General features: G+C 44.9%; 1 protein-coding gene across 1 annotated transcript in view; it reads left to right on the top strand.

Moving 5' to 3' along the window:
* CDH23 (cadherin related 23) overlaps positions 1-22,608 on the top strand; it is a 498,190-nt gene that overhangs the window by 106,824 nt on the left and 368,758 nt on the right. The window contains exons 4-6 of the mRNA XM_077821918.1: positions 9,546-9,688; positions 16,809-16,856; positions 17,430-17,522. Coding sequence (XP_077678044.1) covers positions 9,546-9,688; positions 16,809-16,856; positions 17,430-17,522 — 284 coding nt within the window. The remainder of the gene's footprint in view (positions 1-9,545; positions 9,689-16,808; positions 16,857-17,429; positions 17,523-22,608) is intronic.

Below are 22,608 nucleotides of genomic sequence, written 5' to 3'. Positions count from 1 at the left end.
CTCTCCTTGTACTTCCCCATTTACGTCCCCCCTGCCCCCAAACTGCCCACCCTGCAGGTGTGCCCATCTTGTTGGGCACTCTCAGGAGAGGAATAATCGGTGACACTGGGCGTGGCACTAGGTAACTCGAGAGGGTGGAAGACCACGAGTGTGAAGGAAGCCCCGCCGCTCTAGACCACCAGGTAACTCAGGAGGGTGGAAGACCATGAGTGTTGAGGAAGCCCCCTCGCTCTGGGCCCAGGCTAGCCTGAACACTTCTCCCTTCTGAAGGCTGCTGTGTTATACCTTGCGTTTGTTTTTGTTTTGTTTTTGTTTTTTCCTTTTTGGTGACTCTTTGTAGGTGTTATACAAATAAAATTCTTTTCTGCTTTAAAAAAAAAATTACTCTCCTGTAGCCATCTGGCCCGACACTGTCACAGCACCTAAATACTTTAAAAATCTGGCCCCCAAATGACTACAGTGACAATAACAATTTATTCTCTTTGAATTTTTTTTAAAGTAGCTATTTCTGCATAAGGCCCAAGTCAAAGGTAACTTATATTTGATGTTTGGTTAATTAAGATTGTTCACGATAAAAATAAGCTTTGCACTTAACTGTTTATTTTATTACTAAGTGATAAATGCAGCTTAATTTTTTTTTATTTTAAAAAAGAAGCAATTCATATATAGTCACCTCTGAGATTAGTTCACTTACAGAACATAGTGCTAGGTGAGCACAGAGCTGTATTATTGAGTTCTTTCTTTTTCCCTATCTTATCTTCTTCACAAGAAAATCCAAACAGTCATACTTGTTTATTAACATAATTCCAAGAACCCATGACTCCAGTCCCAAATAAAATGTATTAAATTATAAAACAAAACAAAACAAAACACTCTCCTGCTGCCCTCTGGCCTGCTGTATCACAGTATATATAATTGGGAGACTATGTGAAATTTGGGTGGGTGGTGTGGTGGTGCCCACTGATGAAAGACTTTGGCAGTGGAGTAGGGTGACCAGATGTCCCAATTTTTATAGGGACAGCCCCGGTATTTGGGGCTTTTTTCTTATATAGGCTCCTATTACACCCTACACTCCGTCCCGATTTTTCACACTTGCTATCTGGTCACCCTACACTGGGGAAATGTTTTCTAGTGCATTTAGAAAGATGAAGAGGGTGTGAATATTGAATTCTCTGCATGTGTTTCTCTATTTTATTTCCCCTGAAAAATCTCTCCCTGTTACTGAAGATACGCAGGCCCAAGGGCAGCCTGAGTTACGCAGGCAGGAGGGCAATCTAGCACAACATGATGCTTTGCAGGGATCTGAGCTTGTCTTCCAGTGGCAGGGGCTAGGAATGCTGAGGAAGCAGCATGTTCAGCCCCTGCAGGGCAAGGAGTGCCTCCTGTTGGTCTCCAGGGAATCTCTGGTGGATTTCAGGACTAAGCAGAATCACAAGCTATGGAAAGAATTGCATCCAGTCTCCTCCTTGTGGAGCAGGGATGTTTGCTTGCAGCTGATATCTCAATCCTGAGGTTAACCAAGGCTGCAAGGGTCCAGCCCCTGCATGCATGTGGCTGCAGACAGAGACTGTATGCTGCTGCCCTGGGTTCTGCTATGGTCCCGGCTGAAGTAATTGCTGAGTTACGTGACAAAGTTTCTTACCGAGGGGAAGAAACAAAGCAGCCCTCCCAAGAAACCTTTGGCAGAGGATTGCAGGTTAATTTTCCTAGAGATCTCTATGGAGGATTCATGGGACATCCCATTCTGCATAAACAAACTTTTCTGCAGGGCCCCCTCTGCCTAGCTATACAAGGAAATGAGAAGCAGATAGAAACTGTTCCTGTGTTGGTTATTTCACTACCTCTTGTAGCCCAATTAAAAAAAGCAGTACATGACCAGATGTGTCCCTGCAGTACTGAAGCAGAGTAATTACCAGGTTCCCTCCCTTGCACCAGGCTTTGCAGAGCTGGGCTGCTGCTCAAGACTCATAAAGAAGTCCTGGCTTGCCATTCCACTGGATCTCCCTGTTGCCTATCTACCATCCTCCTCTGCCTGCACTTCCTCATCTAGCACAGCATCCCTTGGGTTCACTCCAGTAGCCAGCGACTCCAGCCCCACCCCACAGTATCCAGGGGGCTCTTGGCAGTAGAAGTGGGGTTGCCTGTATGGATGTTGTGTAGCTCCTTGTAGAAGCAGCACGTCTGCGCTCCGCACCAGAGCATCTGTTTGCCTCTCTTGCCTTCTGGTATGCCTGCCTCAGCCCCTTGATATCCACATGGCACTGCTGGATGTCCCTGTCACAGCCCTTCTCCACCATGTCTCAAGTGATCTGGCCGTAGATCTCAAAGTTCCTGTTGTTGGAGTGGAGCTGTGACTACACAGCCTTCTCTCCTCACAGACCCAGGAGATCCACCAGCTCCCCTGTGCTCCGGGCAGGCGCGTTTTTGCTGTATGGAACTGGCATGGTCAACTGGGCAGTTGCTCTCCACACTGCGCAAACAGGAAAAGCAATTTTAAAACTTCCTGGGGCTTTAAAGAGGGAGGGGCGTTCACCTGTGTACCGGCTGCAGGGCAGCAGAGTTCAAAGCGGTGACCAGAGTGGTCCTGATGGTCATTGTGGGACACCTTCTGGAAGCCACTTAGGGCGATCTAAGCAATGCAGTGTCTACACTGACACTGCACTGCTCTAACTACGTCACAAAAAGCTCTATGCATCTCGTCCAGGTGGTTTTATTAAGTCGGTGTAGCAGGTGAGTTATGCGGCGGAAGGAGCATTGCAGTGTGTACACCTCCATAGTTAGGCCAGCGTAAGCTGCCTTACACCAACTTTGTAATGTAGACACGCCCTAAGACTTACCAATGTGTTTAGATTTGTACCAGGAATAGGTAGGAATGGCCTTGCTGTAATACCAAGGAATTTTTGTCCCTCACACTGTACTGCTGGCCAGCTGCGCACTGTTATCAGAATGATTAAAAACTGGCTGTCACTTGTGCTACCTTTCTTTCATATTTAAAAGATAGGTCTGTTAGGGGGCTTATTCCTTCACCCACTTACTTCCCTGGTCCTTCTTGCATGAAGAGAAAGCAACAATACCCGAAGTCCAAAGGTGCAAACAATTCAATGTTTATTGGGGTGAACTTCCAGCAAGCATGATTCCAGTTTCCTTCCTTAGTGTCCCCCTTCCCAGCTCTGACACCACAGAGCCTTACCTGTGGCCCTGTTCCCACTCCTGCCCTTAGCAGGACATGATTCCAATTCCCCCACCCCCCCGCACTTCCTGATTGACTGCAGACTATATAGTAAAACTTGAGTTCTGCTTAGCTATACCTTAACCGATCATTTTACTGAAATTTAACTAACCAGTCCTAACATATTGTAACATGATTATTTAACCAATTATATGCCACCACCTTAATTAGTTTACACCCAGCAAAATTAATTATACAGCAGACAGAAACAATCACAGAACCAGACAGAGATTATACAGACAAACAATAGGGAAATGGGGACTACAGTGATAGAACACCAAAGAAATGAGGATTTCACATCCCCGCTATTGATAAGTGAGTTCTTGCCAGACAGGATGCTATCAAACTAAGTTTCCTTTTACATCTTCTAGGCACTTCCCTTTCTCTTTGGAGGCGACAGGCATTATCAGGACAGGATTGTATTCCTAACAGCCCAATAGCACCTTATTTCAGTGTGACTAGTTTGGAAGGTGAGGATGTGACCATTCGCTTCCCAGCTTATGGCTGCCTCTGCTGCTTAGCCAAAGGCCTTAGCCTAAGAACAAGGCCTCAGACTGTCACAGTAAGAGAAGGCTCTTACACCGGCATACAGTGATTTTGATTTTTTCTTTTATACCTCTATAACTAGCTAAGAGATAAGAATACACCTAAATTCTTAGAGTATAGGCCTTTACAGACAGGCCTGAATATCTATATCCTAACAAGGTCCAACTCTTGTAGGTGCTACTATCAGCTCTGATTATCCCTTAGATACACACCCACTAATGCCATTGGCTTCACTGGCAGTTGCAAACAAGCTTCTGAGGGGGCAGTCAGGCCCATTAACTATACTCTGAGGTTGTCTTGAGCCATAAGAATATTACTACTGTGTTCTCTCCTTTTCTGCCTTCCTTGTGTTTACTTGCCTTAATGTCACTCTATGCATATGACTTCCACTCTAGAAACCAAGTTTCACCCCTCCATTGCCTCAAAATCCAGCTCTCCTGAGTGCCAATACAGAGTGCCAATGGAGGTGAGCCAAAGAGTACCAGCCTCATATAGGATCAGGTACTTGCTTTATACAGTGTTGTGAATAGATGTACAGTTTAGGGGAGAAGCAACATCTAAAACCTCACTAGGAAGCAGAGATCTTTCTGCAATGTCTTATGCAAGGGAGGGAGTTTTCCATGCAGGCAAGAATTAGCAAACTCAGCACGTTGGGCACAGGCGGTGCTTGGAGCGTCAGCCTCCACTGAGATGTGACCTTCCTGACCTTTCTTCCCATGACTGTGAGGGGGAATCTAAGCTCCCATTTGCACACACAACCCCCACTCTGCTTTCCTTTGGCTGAGAAATGGCCTCTGGCAATATAGGGGGCTTTATGTATGTCACATGGTCTGACTGAGGGCTGGAATTCCTCGGGGCTTCCCTGACTTTGATACAGAAACATACTGTGCATTTTGATCCATTTCATTCCTGCTCCTGATGTTTTTGCTTTCTCTTCACCAAGCATCTGCGGAGGTTTTCTCTCTTGCAGTGATGAAATCAAAGTCATAGCTCTCTTTCTCTTGCTTCCACTCTTTTTTTGGTAAGACTGCTTTATACAAAGCATACCAAACTTCTTTTTTATTCCTAGTTCAGCGTCTTGCCTCAAATGCATGAGGAAAAAGGTTTGCAACCCTCCAGCCACACACATGCACACAACTCATATGGAAGGTAAAACCATGCACACTTATACTCATATGTGCATTGCACACACAACCTTCTATTACACACCTCTGCCCTCAAAAGCAGATACGTACAGACTGTCATACATGACACATTCATGGGGCAAGCGTAAACTCATATGTGCCTGGTGCATGTATAACATTTATGACTCTCTCAGCCATGTTGCTTGCACACACACAAATATCAATAACATTTGACCATAGAGCAAATGCTGGACATTTTTGTTTTTAAGGTGAGGTAGGGTTTTGGCAGGGGGCCAGAAGGTAGGGTATGTTTTTTTTTAATAGCGTAAATGAGAAATAAACTCTGTTGCATTCTGTGGAATTACTTTTGTGTACATTTAGTGCAAATAAGGGGCGAATCAGGCCTATTCTCTTTAATTGGTTTTTAAATGTAGGGCATGGGGTTGCACAACTATAACTCAAGGCAGGATTTAGGCCATGCTGTTTGTATTGTACAATATCAACAATATCGATAGGCAAAGTTCTGCGCTAGCAACTGCAGCGTTCCTAGAAAGTGAGTTGTTTGATGGTTACAGAGACTGACATAAAGGGAATCTAGTGAATGAAACTGTAAATTATGTGGAGTGCTTGTTAGCACTTTTGGATAATGCCTCACCAAAGGAACATGCTGAGCCTTTCACTGCACAAGATCTGGGTTATGTGTTGTAGGGGAAAAAATAAAGTCCTGGGTCTAATTCTTAACTTGTCCACATCACAAAACCGCTGCATGATTTGGTCTGACTTCCAGTTCAGAAGGTGACCAAGTCTGTAACAGCAGACCGTACTGAAGTTTGGGATGGAGATGCAATGCAGAAGCTCAGATATAGCTAAGGTCTCGCTCTAACCAGGACTAATTGTCTCTCATGCCGGGCACTAGAATTCCCTCACACTGCCCAGATCTCCCCTTTATTCAACAAAAACACCTCTGTTGCTCTGCTACTCGCTAACAAACACAATTATGTTATTACCAATGTACCTGAGGAGGAGAAAAGGGCCTGAACGCTCCAGTGCTAACATTTCTGATCCTGTTTGTCTGCACTGGTTCCTGACTCTAGCACTTCCTGTGCGTGGCACTGTTGAGTAGCTGTGACATTCCCCAGGATACAAGGTGGACTGCTGTGTCCTGTTAGGGGCTTTGCCTTCGCCCCTCCCCTGGTTCTTGTCATGCAGACAGAAAGCAGAAGACCAGAAGTCCAAAATGCAGGCAATGCAATGTTTATTGGGGTTAATCAAGCAAGCATATTCATAACTCTGCATGCCAGTAGAGCCTTTTTCCCAGTGTCCCAGTTTCCCTTTCCTTAGCAGGCATAATTATAACTGTCGTGCATGCCCTTGATCCTACCCCTTACAAATTATAGTCATATTCCATTTTGGAGGGTCTTGGGTCTGGGGGGCTTCAGTACCACCTCTTTTATACCTTATGGGAGGGGTAGGGAGTGAGGTTGTGTACTGGCCAAAGCCAGGCTTTTCTTTGACTTGTAGTGTTTCTTATACCTTCCCCCCCATCCTCCTTGCCCTTCCCAACTGGTTGCTTGACCTTGTCTTGAAATAAGAGTTGAGACAGTCTTCAAGTGTACGTCCATATATTATATTCCCATGCTACCCAGCAACACTTTAACTCTCTTCCTTCTCTCCTTTCATTGTACTAAACCCCTCATCTGGTTGTGGGAAATGCAACACACAATGTCTTTGTTCTTTGTTCACATGTATTAGTAAGGACATAAGAGTATCAAAAATCAAACCCAAAATGCTATCTCAGACTAACAAACAAGCCTGTATACTAACATGCCCCCTCAGCTCTCCAGCCTGTGATGCCTTTTATACTGATTTGCTGGTGAACAGCAACCCGTCCGGGCTCTGCTCATTCACATCCACTAGCATGTAAAATCAATCCCAGCTGAATACATGAATGCTATGCACAGCCATCCCTGAGTTACATACAGGGTAATACCTGCATATCCCCAGTCCTAGCCTTACTCCCCAGAAATGTGTGGCTTATACTGCTTACTCGCCCCCTGGACAGTACAAACTCATAGATAGTTTGTCATTCCAACACTGGTAATGATTATGCATCAGCCGTGTTTATCAAGTAGAGGTTCCCAACACACTTTAATCAAAACACACATTGGTTAAGATAAAACAATAAGATAAATTTATTAACTATGGAAAGATAGATTTTAAGTGATTACAAGTGATAAGGCATAAAAGTCAGAATTGGTTATAAAAGAAGTAAAAAGATAAACACATGAGCTAATCCCTAACTTTACCGAGCCTAATAGGTTTAAAAACAAAAAAGGAGTTTTTCCTCACCAAAAGCTTATAGCTTTCTTTACTAGCTGGAAAATCTTCAGGCCAGGACCATTCCCCCAGTTCAATGATGCTGCTTCTGTCTTTTAAGTGATCCATCTGCCATGAGTACAGATGGAGGGGAAGAGGTGAGGTGGAAGTCACTGTCTTTCATTCCTATATCCCACTCCCTTCTTTGAGGATTACTCTCCACTAGGGTACAGACAAACAGTCTCCGGTGTATGTAAGGGTTGAATCCTTTCTGGGAGGAAATGTAAAGATTTTGTTTATCCGCCATCCCGGCTGGAAAATGGCCGATTAAACAGGTAATGTCCCTTTAGCATCTTGCTGGTGTGCTAGGGTGTCTTTGTCATTGAGAAATTGGTTTGTGGGTATTACACAGAACTATAACATATTTCACTAACAATCATACAGTAAAATCTCATAGCTTTACACACAGTGTTGTTATACACATCTTAACAGGTCAGTGATGTTCAGCAGATTATGAGTTTTCAAATGATATCTCACAAGGCATACTCTGTACAAAATATATCATAACCTTATAAAAGTAGTGAACATGGGGTACAGGGTGTCACAGTAGGATATTATATACTTGATGGATGAGGAGACATGCAGGAAGAGCCTGTGTTCCCAACATCCTATGTATCTAACATCAGCAGGAAGTCAGCAGCAACTCCAGGCAGTTAGACCATTTAAAATCTTAAATATAATACTAAACGTCCACCTTCAATTAATGTACTCAGGAAAGGTCACTTGCAATTACATGCACAAAGAGAGGTGTGAGCGGAGGCTCTGAATACTATGCTAAGCTATTCAAGATGCTGAAAAGGATGGCTTCTGTAAGTGGATAATTGCTGGAAAATGGATAAAAGTAATAAAAATTACAGGTTTGGTGACAACAGATGATGGCTCTGTCCTACCTCCCTTCACACTACTGAGGTACCTGGGGTCTAAATTCTCAAGGAAGATCTGCTCACATTCTGATCATTCCAACAGATGTTTGCATTTATCCCTCTCTAGCCTCCTGTATAAAAACAACGCGCTGTATGCTCATGCCTCAGTGACTAGCGAAGCACCTGAGAAGTGGTTGTGTGTGCACCCCTTGTTTTGTGGTGGTGCTCTTAGTGTGGAATTGTTAACATGTTATCTGTTCTTGTGCTGCTTTCCTTGCAGCCCATGGCAGGGAGGGAGGGAGGGAGGGAAGGAGGGATGGAAGGAGGAGGTGTGTCAGGTGTGGGAGGAATTGTCTCCCTACCACTGAATGTTAGAGATGCTGGGCTGGTCTGAGCTGTGAGGCAGCCTATGTAAGGCTACTGTAAATTAGAATAGCCCCCAAGGCTGCTGTAGTTTTTTGTGGGGACCACTCTATGTGCTCAGCCAGCCCAGAATCTGAGTGGCACAAAAGTGGTTTAAAAACACCTTTGCTGCCTAACCTCCTGGGCTCCACATTCAGTTTCTTGAGTACTAATTCTGTCTCAAGCATAGTGAAAGTTAGTCTGGTATCCCCATAATCCCTAGTGGGTGTCTGTCCACAAAAAGCACCCTGCAACTACAATTTAGTTGTAGCACAAGTACAATTTAGTGTTATTGGCAGTCTCTGCTCAAGGCCCAGAAATGCCGTGAGAGCATGTTGCCAGTGAAGACCGAGAGAGACATTGGCAGATGGGTGAAATGGGGCTCTAAGATTGAAATGAGAGTGGATGCACTGGTAGAACTGTGTGAAGGAAGTATGCATAGTAGCTGTTCAGTTGTCAGAGTCTAGATATTATTATTATTCCTCTCACTTCCATAAGCACTAAAACTCAGTAGCAACAACTTAAACAACATGAAAGTAAAGTGCCTGACAGCTCTGAGGATGGATGTTGTTGGCAGATTTTTACCAAAAAAGATGCATGGATTATCTCTGTTTCTAGTGATTGGCACAGTTGGATGCTGCCACTTTTACTGAACTAATTCGACTTTCCCATATGCAACAATTCCTTCCCTACAAGGGGTGCAGCTTTAGGAAATGTACACTCAGCATGGCAGTAGTAGCTTTGCTGAAGAGAGCAGTAAAGCCATCCTCAATTCCACCCCTGCTACTTAGAGCATGGATTGTTTGTTTGAAAAATTGCAACATACTTAAATATCTTTTGAGGGTAAATTTTTAAAGTGAGCAGAGATGGGGCCATGACACAGACTTTCTAAAGACGAATAATGCCATTTGGCAATAAGAAGTGGATTAGTTCCATGAGTCTGACATTTCCTCCTTTTCTTCCTCTCATCCACTCATCCTTTTTTTCTTGCTTATGTTGTTCTAGGCTCATCAGTGACCCAGTTGCTTGCCCGGGACCTAGACAATGACCATCTTGTGTTTGGTGTGGTCGGGGAGGAGGCCAGCAGGTTCTTTGCAGTGGAAAGCGTGACTGGAGTTGTATGGCTCAGGCAGCCCTTGGACAGAGAGGTAATGTCATTTGCTGCTAGAAGACAAGCTGCTACACCTTGATGTGTTTTTTGTCAGAAATATTCCCTTTCGAAGGCACCTGGTAACCGGAGGGAAAGGGCAAATGGAGAGGACCTTGACCAAATATCAGAATGGAAATTATTGCTCATTTTTCTGTCTGCCTCTTGTATGGGGTGATCAGGAGCCTTCTCAAAGCCGTACCTGTGAAGAGTGAGCTCTCCCTGTGTGGTAACTTTTGAAGTTTAGGCATTCATTTTTTTTTAAATGATCAATTGAAATTTTCCACAGAAAGCCAATGTTGTGTGTGATGAAAATTCATTGAATTGAAAATCCAATTTTCTGTTGGAAAAAGTTTCAGTGCACAATTTTTGTCCAGCCCTAAATGAGCCTTTCCTTAGCAAGGTGGGCACACATCCCCTTCTGGTACTCTGAACCCTTGATCCAGACTTCATGGTAGTGTAAGGAGCTATGTTGATACCCAGTTCTGCAAATGTGTGTGTGGACTGGGCTGTGGTTTATATACCAGCATGAGCCAATCAGTGGGCAGTGGGGAGCCACCACTCAGGCCCTGCATTCTGGTACTTTCTGCAGTGCCTAACTTCACAGGGTTCTCCAGCAGAAACCCAGCCTACGCTTTCAATGGTAATGCAGACGTGTCAGTGGCTCAGAATCCACATGGTCCCAGGTTTTAGTCCCGCAGGTTCTTACATCTACCACTTCAAGTCCCCCTTTGGGGTTGTGCTGGTCCAGGCTTGTCTGGGTGAATCCTGTGGAATTTCTCCAGCAGGTCAAGGGCATGGACATAGGAAGCAGGCTCCCAAGTGTGCTCCTTGGGGCCATAGCGACCAGGTAGTGCAGGTGGCCATGCATCCATTGGAAATCGAGGACAGCATGCACTTTGTACTCTTTATTACTCTGGATTTCAGCTGGTGGAGGCAGTGTGTGCTTTGATTAAGGAAGGGCTTCAAAAAGGAAACATAAAAAATTGGGTGTATTTTGAGAGACTGGGGAAGCTATAGTTTAAAGGTAACTGAGTTAATCTGCTGGCATATCAGGAAAGGTTCCAGGAACTGGTAGACCAATTTCCAGAAGGGTCAACTGGTGTGGAGATGTTTGGTGGTGTGCCACACCTTCTGGCCTAAAGCAAATGTTGTAGCTTCTTGTCGCTGATGGTCTGCATGCCTCTTGCAAGCCTTCTGCGCCTCTTCTAGATGGTTCCTGAGCTCCTCCTGAATGACGTGGATCTGTTGGACCCATTGGTGGCAGCTGGATTCAGGGAGGCTGCTGGTAGTGTCTGGTGAAAAAGGGGGTGGAACCTCTAATTAGCCAAGAAGGAGCTCCGACCTGTAGAGGCATGGTCAGTGTTATATGAAAACTCTGCATATGGCAGGAGTCTCCAGGTGCTGAGGGGCTTGGTCCAGGGCATCTTGGTATGTGCACAGGAGTGTATTATAAGCTTGGACTTTGGCCTGCATGTGGGGCCATCATTAAAAAGAGGCAACCATGAGGGAAATCTTAAGGTAGCCAAAGTGACCTGCCAATGAAGCAAAAGGGAAAGGCGTAGCACCTTCAGTTGGGGATGTCCCTGGGGGACATATATGTACTTGTTGAAGTATGTTCTCCTGTCCCGCATGGAACAATCCATCTTAGCCCCTAATGGCATAGACTGTGTTCTTTGGGCAAGCAGGGTCTTCTTTTGAGTAGACCGGATGAGGGAGAGTACGTCTTGCTGAATTGTGACTTTGACAAAATTACTCTGTTTGAGGAGGTAGGGAGGTTGAAATGGAGGTTCCCTGTTTTCCAAGTAGTCAGCGTCAGCGATCCCTCAAGGTTGAGGATGATCTCTTTTACAGGTTTTATTTTTCATGGGTCCTTTGGTGACTGAGGCGTCCAGTTCTTGAGCCACAGACTCATTGGCAGACATTGCAAATGGTGTTGGAAAACAGGGTTGGGCCATGATTGCTGCACGACAGTTGTCTTTCCTTTCTTTTCTGGCATTTTTCTGCAACCAGGGGAAGACGATTTTCCTCAAAAGTGGACGTTGCCTTTCTGACAAGTCTTCACCAGGTATCCCTATCCTGGTCTGCTGTCTTCCAGTGCGTTGTGTTGATGTCACATCTCTTGATGTTTATCCTGAGGGTGTCTTTAAAGTGCCTCCCCTTTTCCTTTCTCCTTTGCTAAGTTGGGCATACAGCAATTGATGGCAACCTCTTCAACCTTTCTCGTCTCCGTTCCAGAACGAAAGTAATATCGGCAACAATAACTGAACTCCAGTACACAAATGACTGTGCTGTAGTTGCACATTCAAAGGAGGATCTTCAAACAGCCCTTAATTGCTTCTCTGAAGCTTACAACAGCCTAGGCTAACTCTGAACATAAGCAAAACAAAAGTTCTCCACCAGCTGGTCCCCGGTCAATCATCAGATCCAGCAAGGAAGATCTACATTGACAAAGAAGAACTGGAAAATGTAGAATACTTTGTCTATCTGGGCAGCCATCTCTCACAGAGGGCAGACATAGACGTCGAGATTCAGCACAGAATTCACTATGCCAGCCTAGCCTTTGGCAGACTGTCTTGCTGGGTGTTCAACAGTCACAACATCAGAACACATGTTGAAATGTTGCAGGGCGGGGTATTGGTTAATCCAAACGGCATTCCTAAGTATTCAAAGTGCCCATATTGGATATGAAAAGCGGTTTTCCATTCATCCCTAGGTCTTATTCACAGTAGATTATATATCCCTCAAATATCTAGTTTAGTGACGATCCTGGTAGTCTTCAGGTGGTCCAACAATTCTGGGATGAGGGGCAGGGAGTACCGGTTTCAAATAGTCACCTGTGTCAGTGGATGACAGTCTACACAGAGGTATGGTGACCTATCCTTTTTTTTGCACAAAGAGGACTGGTGTCCCCGCTGGAGTGGTGGGTCTCTGAATAAAGCCCCTGAAGAGACTTTCCTGGTTATACGCACATGGTGTCTCTAGCTCTGGTTTAGACACGGTGTATATCTATCCATAGGGCACCTTTCCCCTGGGTTATAGGTCTATTGGACAGTCATAGTCCCTGTGAGGAAATAACAAATCCACATTTTTCTTTCCAAACACATCCAGATAGTTTTGATACTTGGGGAGCCTGAGGTTCTGGTTTAGAGCTGCTCCCTTCTGGTTAGCCCCTGTTGTCCAGGGTTTCACTTCTGTCATCTGTGGAGGGGCTGGATGGGGTTGGGAGTGGGCAAAGCTGATCTGAGCAAACTTTTAGGACAAGGCAGTGAGTGGCCTACGTGTCAGTTACCAAGTTGCAGGCAGGAGAATAGTAGAGGGGTTGGGATTGAGTCAAGTCAGGATACCAGGAAGTTAGGGTCAGGGACCAAGTTGCAGACAGCAGGCAGATAGCAGTGTCGGGGCCAAACTATGGCCAGAAGCTGGACTATAGAATCCTCAGCAAGGCAAGGTCTGGAGCAGAAGTCACTGGTTAGTTCTGCCTCATTACCTACCCTGGATTTCACAATCGTGATCTACTGTAATGTTAACAAAAAATTAAATTAACACTAACTGCCAGAGAGCACAGCACTCAGAGGCTCAGGGAAGATTATGTGCTCAGCCTGTCCCCTTTTAAGCCTACACTTCAAGTTCAATTTTCACTTCTAAAGAAAATCTGAACCTGCATTTAGGATCTTATTTAAAGATCGGGTGTCACTGCTCATATTGACTTCTGCTGTGTGTACACGGCTTCTTCTCTCAAGATCAGGCACTTGGATACTAAAATTGGCATGATCTCATACATAAATGACCATTTTACAAACCCGCAGGCAATGCCTATTTCAGTGTCTAAATGCAAGGGATAGACGTCTTATTTAGGTGCCCAATTTATGTGCCCATCTTTGAAAGTTGAGCTTTGCTGGTTCCTTGGCTGTTGCATCTTACCTGTTTCTGATGAGAGGGAGGATGGTTTCATATGATGAAGTCACTGGTAGAACTCTGGGGATTTTGGATCTCTTCCCGCTCTGCCACACATTTCCTGTGTGACCTGGGGTGAAGAACTTAATCTTCCCTGTGCCTCATTTCCCTATCTATAAAACAGAGAAAGTACTTCCCTACCTCACAGAGGCATGTGAGGCTAAAATCCACTCATGCTGGTGAGCTGCTCAGATACCATGACCTCACAACTGTTGGCATCAAACTCCCAAATCTTCCCATATTCAAAGTAGTCACCATCTTCCATTACTTTCAATAGGCCTGAAACCAAACAGTCTTTAGTCAAGGTGGCCACTATTCCATATGGTAAATAGGCCCAATGGCCTGTGATGGGATGTTAGATGGGGTGGGATCTGAGTTACTACCAAGAATTCTTTCCTGGGTATCTGGCTGGTGAACCTTGCCCACATGCTCAGGGTTCAGCTGATCGCCATATTTGGGGTCGGGAAGGAATTTTCCTTCAGGGCAGATTGGAAGAGGCCCTGGAGGTTTTTCGCCTTCCTCTGTAGCATGGGGCATGGGTCACTTTCTGAAGGATTCTCTGCACCTTGAAGTCTTTAAACCATCATTTAAGGACTTCAATAGCTCAGACATAGGTGAGAGGTTTATTGCAGGAGTGGGTGGGTGAGATTCTGTGCCCTGCATTGTGCAGGAGGTCAGACTAGATGATCATAATGGTCCCTTCTGACCTTAATATCTATGAATCTATATGCAAAACTGCAGGGAAAGCAAGGCTGCCCTCAGTGAAGATGACTATCCTCTGCCATTGTCTTCAATGGAACTGAAGTCAAGGTGCCCTCAGGAAGATGTCTGACATTCTGTGAGTGAGCCGTTGACCAGGAGTTATGAGGAGATGGGGGAATGTGAGAAGCAGGAGGGGACTGAGAAGGTGCAGGGGAGAGTCTAGAAAGTTCAGGGAGATGTGGGGTACATGAAGGTTTTGAAGAGACAAGGGAAATCCATGTGCAAGGAGGGAAACTGAGGGCTTGCAGAGGAATGTAAAATGCAGGTGGAGACTGGGAGGAGGGGAGGCTACTTGTGTCAAGGAGTCGGAGTGTTTGTGAATTTTTTGAATTAGCCTTGTAACAAATCCCACGTGGGTTGTGGTTGGGGAGAGCCTGTATGACTGTGTGACTGGATTTGGGGGCAGAGGAGTCTGCATATATGAACTGATCCTGGGGGGGTGGGGGTGTCAACAAGTGTTTATGTATTGGCTTGATTGTGAGGGCAAATCTAGTGTGTGTGTGTGTATGTGTGAGAGAGAGCGAGAGAGAGATTTTGGGGGGCGCAGGCAGGAGTGTGTTTGATTTCTGTAGGCAGGGAAAAAGTGTGTGTGAGTGTTTCTGGTGGGGTAAGCAGGAGTACGTAAGCAGGTGGGGTAAGAGTGTGTAAGAAGATGAAGGTGGGAAGAGTATACAGAACGAGGAAGCATGAAAAATGAAAAGAGTGTTAGAGGGAGAAGGGAAGAGAGATTACTAAGTAGGAAGAAGAGAAAATCACACAAGAAAAGCAAAGTGGAGGGGCGCAAAGGAAATATATAAATTCTTGCACAATGTAGGAAAATGAGATGGAGGGGCAAAAAGACAGAGGGCAAACTCGTACAATAAATAGCAGTAGAAAGGGAACGAACAGTGAAAGGGAAAAGAACAAATGAAAGGGAGACAAAGTAAGCTTTAAAAGATTTACTGAATAGAAAGAATTAGATGCAAAATGATGGACTGAATAACCCAGTCTAAAAAGGGATGTGATTGAAGTGAGCTGTGGGGACAGAAAGTAGGCTGGGGGAAGCCCTGTCTGTCTGTCCTGTCTCTTCCCTGGCTTATCTTTTTTTATGTTCAATGAAATCTGGACTTGGTCCCCATTCCCCAACTTTTTTTTCCTGTGGTTGCGCTTGTGGGTGGAGAGGGTGGGAGAAGTGGTGATGAAAAAGCTGATATGCGAGAGTCTTGCAGCAAGGAAAATGGATCTCTCTCCTGTGTCCTTGGCATTTGGGCTGCTCAGACTGGTACAGGCATTGCCCTGAGGCCTTCTCAGATTGCATTACCTGAGCCTTCATGGAGGGGAATGTATGCTTTGGTAAACCATCCCTGAAACCGCCTCCAAGGTAAACAACTATCCTGGCATAAGAGAGGTTAAGTTGCAGTTTGGGGAACCAGAGCCTGCTGGCTATCCCTGAGCTTCCTAACTAAGAATAAATCAACCAAGTCTGTAGCACATAGAATCATTCCAAACTTGCTTTCAGATCGTTCCTATGCAATGCTTCCAGAACACGTGTCGCTCCACTTGTGCAGCAGTAGTGGTTAGGGGGCAGTGAAGTTGTAAAAGGAGGAATCAGAGAAGGAAAGGAATTGTTTGATGGCTGGATGGGACTTGATTTAAATTAAACCAGATGGTACCCAGGTAACAGACAGTTCTGTTGTAATATTTTATGTCACACTCCCCAGCCCCACATGATTTCTTTGTCAAGATTTTATGGCCCTCAAATGGGACAGTCCCTGGTGGAAAAGAGGTGGTCTGGAAGGAAAGTTCTTCCCCACCTTCTTCTTAAGCATCCAATGCCAGCCATTGTTTGGAGGCAGGGCACTAGATTGTCCCCCTCACATCTGTGCTGTATCTCTCAGCTGGAACCAAAGAGGACAGGCAGCTCTCTGCAGACCACTAGTGGTCCATGTGCTACAGCCTGGGAAGAGGAGGTCTGTGTCCCCCTCACTTACTCATCCTCACTGCCATTGCAAACAGCCTTTGTTGCCAGGGTCATATCATATGCTGGAGGGGGTGGGCACAACGAAGGAGGTCAAACAGCAGATTCCTTTGATCTGTATGGCTTTTGTGAAGTACCCGCCTCTGGTTAGAGTACTCGGCTGCCAGTTGGCAAGCTGGCTGCTTCAGTACCTGCCACCTATTGACACGGGAAGAGCTGCCTCGTGTGTGCAGATAATGTACAGGAGTCCTATGTGGTTAATATTTCTGAGCAATTGTACTCATATACAGTGTATGTAAGTGGGCTTGGGACCCCTCCCTGTTCTCTTCAAGGCCACGGCAGTATTTTGCATGTAATAATACTCGGCTAAAGTTCAAAGCCTGCCATCCACAGATAAACGCTACAGTACCTCTAATTATATGTTTTTCTTCTCTTTTCATTTCAGACTAAGTCAGAATTCACAGTTGAATTTTCTGTCAGTGACAGCCAGGGGGTAAGTATGACTTTTTTCATTTCATGATCTGAGACCGGAGAAGCATGGAGTGGGACTGGGAGAGCACCGGCTGTTGAGGAGTTCACAGCCACTGCAATCCCAGCCTCTCCCTGAAAGGGGCATTAGAGAGTGAACAGGAGAGCACTGTAGGTCATGATGTAGAAATGCAGATGCAAGTCTTTTTACCATTATATAAAAGCTGTGGAGCTGCAGGGAGTAGTGGAGAAGCACTGGCTCAGGAGATCTTGCAGCTACAATGCTACCATCTCTTAGAAGGGGAGCTGTAAAGAGTGGAGTGGCTGCACTGGTTACTGGGGAATGGAGAAGTACTTTAGTCCCAGCATCTACCAGCAGGGGGCATTGTAAATCCCATCGGACCTCTGGCTGTTGGGGCTCTAAAGAGAATGATGTACAGTAGCTGTGGCTCTTGGGGAGTGACAGCTGCTGAAATTTTAGTCTCTTCCTGCCTGGATCTTCAATTCTGCATCTGTCCCTTCTCTGAAATCCTTTGAAAATGAAGAATGTACCCAGTGGCCTAATGCCAGCTGTATGTTTTTATTCTTCTGGCCACAGGTGATCAAGGGGACGGTGAATATCCAAGTGGGAGATGTGAATGACAATGCTCCAAGGTTTCACAATCAGCCCTACAGTGTTCGCATTGCAGAGGTAGGAGCCTGGATTTCCTCTGGAGAGACCTTTTTCCTGGATACTTTTTCTTCTTCTGGGCAGAGCTTGCCCATTTGTTTCAGTTAATTGTAAAAAGAGCAGAGCTGTCTGTCCAGCTCTATAGTGATGGTAGTGGCCCTCTGGGGTGTTTGGTCTTGTCCACCTGTCCTGTCGTTGGGGTTCAGTGAAGGATGAAATCCCTGAAAGTCTAGGCCATTTGTTCCAATGGGTAGTAGCGGAGTGATAACGCTCCATAGGCAGAGTATATCTGTTGGAAAAAGGCAGGTGGAGGAGTGGGCTGTGAGCTCAAAGAAATGTAACACACACTCCATATGGGGCTTTAACTCAGGAGCAAGCTTTGGGAGAGAGTGAAGATTGAAAGCAGCCCAAAATAGGAATCTGTTTTTTGCTTCTGCTTTCTTTTGGGGACAAAGGAAGCGGCGTCTCCATGGAGGCTATTTTGTGTAGAAGTAAATGTTCCCTCAAGCCTTTTTAGATTAGTGGCAAACTCTGGGAATGCTCTGCCTGAATGGCTCTGCCCTCTCAGCTATTTGGTCTCCTTGTAGACCTCTCTGTAGTGATGAGATTCTTTTCCCTGGGAGAAGATTGTCGTGCTCCTTCCGGGGTGGCTTGGCCATGCTGACTGCTGGGAAGACGATAGCTCCTATATGTGTCGCTAAACTTGTGTAAAGTTGTGTCAACTCAGTCAAGTAGCATGGTCAAGGAACTTCTCACTCTGGAGATTTTGGGTTGATTTCAGGGTTGTTGGGTACAGCCGAGCAGCCAGTCTTTAGTGAGGGAGAGGATGGAGACCAACAAGCTGCACCATGGCTGGTACTAGTCTTAATCAAATGATTAACAGTTTTGAAATGGAGAAATGACTGATGGAGCCTTCTCCCTGTCTGATTCTGGGCCCTGCTATTCCCAGACTAGGGGAGCCCTCTCCCTGTCTGACCCCGGGCAGGCTCTTGTTATTCCTGAAGCATGCTTCTGTGTGCAGATAAGGGAGTTCATCAGTGTATGTGAAACTGAGCAGTCTTTGATAATTGAGAAGTACAAATTATTGGATTACAAATGGTTGGTTAATATGCTGGCTGCAGGCTCCATGCTGTGCTGGAGTTTGGATCTTTCACTGTCCCTCTCCTGTGTGGGTGAGTTTCCTTCAGTAGGCTGTTCGTGATAAATTGGCCTGGAGTTTGTCTCCCATTTGCTTTGTCTGCTTCTATGTGAAGCAAATAATCTGAAACACCTCTTTGAGAATGACAGTGTGTCAGAGGCATTTCTTTTCCTTTTTAAGTGTAAACTTAAAAAAAAAAGTCAGCAATAGTTGTATAACCCATTCGCTGCTCCCTTTTTATGCCCAGACCTCTTGAAATGAATGAGGAGTGACTGGATCTCCGTCCTGCAGATCCTCTGTACGGTGATATGTCTGAAGGGGTGGGTATTTTCGTAGGTCTGCGAAGTGTACTGGCAATCCGTGTGAGAACTTCATGTCCTGTCTCCACAAAGCCACTCTAGGATATGGGAAAGGAGGAAATTGGCTTTTAGGTGACTTCACCTAAATCCTTGAACACACAGACCTTTGTTTTCTATTGCTCTCCTTCTCTTTTCAAACTATTTCCCGATCTACAGAAGCAATGTACTTCTCCCTGGAACACAGGTAAGACTAGAAGAGAAGGTTCCCTCCTCCTTCTCCATCCCAACGTCACCCCATAAAACCTGTTAAAATATTTTATGATGTGTATTAGAAAGAGGGCTCCCTCCTGGTCATGGAGAAATGAATGGAAACTACATTTCTGTACCCATCTGGAATTGATGCTAGATTAAGCTTCTATATTTATATAATTGGAGCAACCATGCCATTTCTCCTCTCCCTTGTCACCTCCATCTTGAGAACTCAGATCATAAATTCAGATATATGGAAGGCTGGAGATTTAACTTAGTGGTATCAAGTATGGGGAGGAAGGAGGGCCAACGTTCAGGAATGGATGTGAACGTTAAACTTGGTTGGGAAAAAGGCATTGTGGCAGCAGTGCTGGAAGAGACAAAAAAATAATCTGTCACACTCTTTCTTTGCTGTCCTCTTCTGGATATGAGTCACCTGCTCTGTAGTGAGGTGTCTTTCAGCCCATCTTGCTGGTTTTGGTTGTAGTTAGCATCATGTTACTCACAACAGACCAACACTGAAACTTAGTTTTCAGAGCTCATGCTTTTTTGGAAATTGACCTAATGTAATTAAGTGTGTTCATGTGCCAATTTGTAATCTCTGTCCATGATCTTTAAGCAAGGACATGGATCAAAGGTAATGAGCCACATACTCATCATCCAGCCAGTGTCCTGAAAGCACTTCTATTCTTCTATCAGGAGATAATATTTCCATGGTGCCTTTTTAATGTGTGGTAAAGTACTGAGAAAAAGGAGGGTGTGCTTCTTTGGATCCAATAGGGCCTTCTAAAGTTATCAGTACGCTAGAAAAGTCATCGCTATTGTTTTTCTCTTTTCCTCCGTAACACTGCTGGTGGAGTCATTTCTAGCTTATTATACTACAGGTTCTGGTGGCCCTGGGAAGTCACAGTCTGGCTTCAAGCTTACACTTTTTTGTTGAGGGTGTTTTCATTTTGTAGTAACTTTGGGTTGGCAAGAACATGTCCTTCTTCCCACCACAGTATCACTTTACATTTTCTGAACCTGTCAGTTCATCCCTGTTCATGTGGGAATCCTGGGGGGAGGAGTCGCATGCCCACCTACTGGCCAGAATAGAGCAAGCAAGAGAGATGATGCCTTCTCCTTTTTAAAGCAGACAGTTGAGTGTGTTGATTAGCTGTGTGCTGCTACAATCACCGGGTGCTTAGTACCTAGAGCTTCCATTGACTTCACAGGGAGGTGTAAGTTCTGATCACCTTGGAAAATCAGGCCCCTGGCACAAAAAGGTGGCTTTGCTTCATGCAAGGTACATTGCTTTGAAGTGCCCAATGTTCCACTGAAACAATGGTAGTTCCAAGGAATGTGGACACATAGTTGCTATGGGACACAGCTGTGGAGGGTATTAGCAAACTCCTCTCTGTAATAATGCTTTTGATAAACAGTGAGGTTACTACTAGTCAGAGACGAGCCCTGCCCTAAAGAGCTTATGATCCAAGTTTAAGACCAGACGTAAACAGACACAATGTACAAATGGGACTGGGAAGTTGGGGAGGAAGACTGGGCTAACAAATGCGAATGCGATTTCCCCTAGATTAGCTATTGGCACACTTCATAGATATTGAGGGTTTTCCCTGGTTCTATTCCTGTATTTATTTTGAGATAAATGAACATCTTGGTAGCAGTAGTCCTAGCTAAGAGATGGAGCAGCAGGGGAAGGGCTATTTAAGCCTACTACCATTGTATGGCAATAGAGAATTCAAAAATAATGTACATAAATAAATGGAATATGAAAAAAACACCCTTTAAAAGTACTGCTTCTGAATAGATATACCAGTGCCTTAGAAAGCCCATTTGTTTCAAGAATGTAAATTATTTGGGCATGAGCCATGTAGTGCAGTTTGTGAGTGCATGTGAGTGAGGGAATGTGTGAGTGGAATTAGTGGGGAAGCAAATGCACCCCTTAACATTAAGCTCCGTGTGTTGCTCTGTTTATTGGACCGGCAATCACGCCTCTTTGCCTTATGCTTCGGTACAGTGCCTGTGACCTGGTGGTCTTCAGTGCCTGTCATGTCTTAATTACAACACAGTCACCTGTTTGTAATAGAAGAGCAGGTGTGTGTGTTTGTGGAAGGAGGGGGGTCTCTCCCCCAACCCCTAACTATGCTGTTCCAGTGCAATTATCCATTTTATCTGGGCAAAAGGGCCTGCAATTCACTTGTCAAACTCTAATGAGGCAGCACGGATGCTTTCAAGTCTGTAAAGAAAGGGGAATCCAGCTAGAATTGGCAACTTAATTCACCAAGCTGGCCTTGACAGACCTCATTAAGTTCCCATGTATTCATTTCAGGCTAATGGCTGTCATGCTGACTGCTGTTTGATTTGCTATAATAGACTTTTATGGTTTTCCAATTTGCTAAAACGTGTTTGCCCATGTCTGTGCCCCGCAGTGCTTTGGTAGTACATTAGTTAGGCACCCACGTGCATGCCACACTGACCTTCAGGGTTTGTTCTCTAAGATGCATTTTTTCACTGTGTTCTCCTTGCCCCTACTACAGAGAATCATAGGGCTGGAAGGGACCTTGAGAAGTCATCAAGGCCAGCCCATTGTATTGAGGCAGGACCAAATAAACCTAGACTATCCCTGTTAGGTGCTTGTCCAGCTTGTTCATAAAAATCTCCAGTGACAGGGGTTCCGCAACCTCCCCATGAAGCCTATTTCAGAGCTTAGCTACCCTTATAGTTGGAAAGTCTGTCCTAATATCTAACCTAAATCTTCCTTGCTGCAGATTAAGCCCCTTACTTCTTGTCCAACCTTCAGTGGTCATGGAGAACAACTGATCATTGTAGTTTTTTAACAGCTCTGACCATATTTGAAGACTGTTATCAGGTCCCTCTTCCATCGTCTTTTTTCAAGACTAAACATGTGCAGTTTTTTAACCTTTCCTCATAGCTCAGGTTTTCTAAACTTTTTATCATGTTTGCTGCTCTCCTCTGGTCTCTCTCCAATTTGTCCAATAATTGTGGCTCCTAGAGTCGGACACAGTACTCCAGATGAGATCTCACTAGTGCTAAGTAGAGCAGGACAGTTACCGTCTGTATTTTACATACAACACTCTTGTTAATACACCCCAGAATGATATGAGCCTTTTTCGCAGCTGTGTCACATTATTGATTCATATTAAGTTTGTGATCCTGTAAAACCCCCAGATCCTTTTCAGCAATACTACTACCAATCAGTTATTCCCTTTTTGTAGTTGTGCATTAGTTTTCCTTCCTAAGTGTAGTACTTTTTACTTGTTTTTATTGAATTTCATCTTGTTGAATTCAGACCAAGTATCCAATTTATCAAGATCATTTCAAATTCTAACCTTGTCCTCCAAAGTGCTTGCAACCCCTCCCACTTGGTGTCATGGGCAAATTTTATAAGCATCCTCTCCACTCC

Source organism: Eretmochelys imbricata, chromosome 7, assembly GCF_965152235.1.
Source record: "Eretmochelys imbricata isolate rEreImb1 chromosome 7, rEreImb1.hap1, whole genome shotgun sequence".
Lineage (NCBI taxonomy): Eukaryota > Metazoa > Chordata > Testudines > Cheloniidae > Eretmochelys > Eretmochelys imbricata.
Note: the sequence above shows the minus strand (reverse complement) of the source record. Positions and strands in the feature narration are given on the sequence as shown.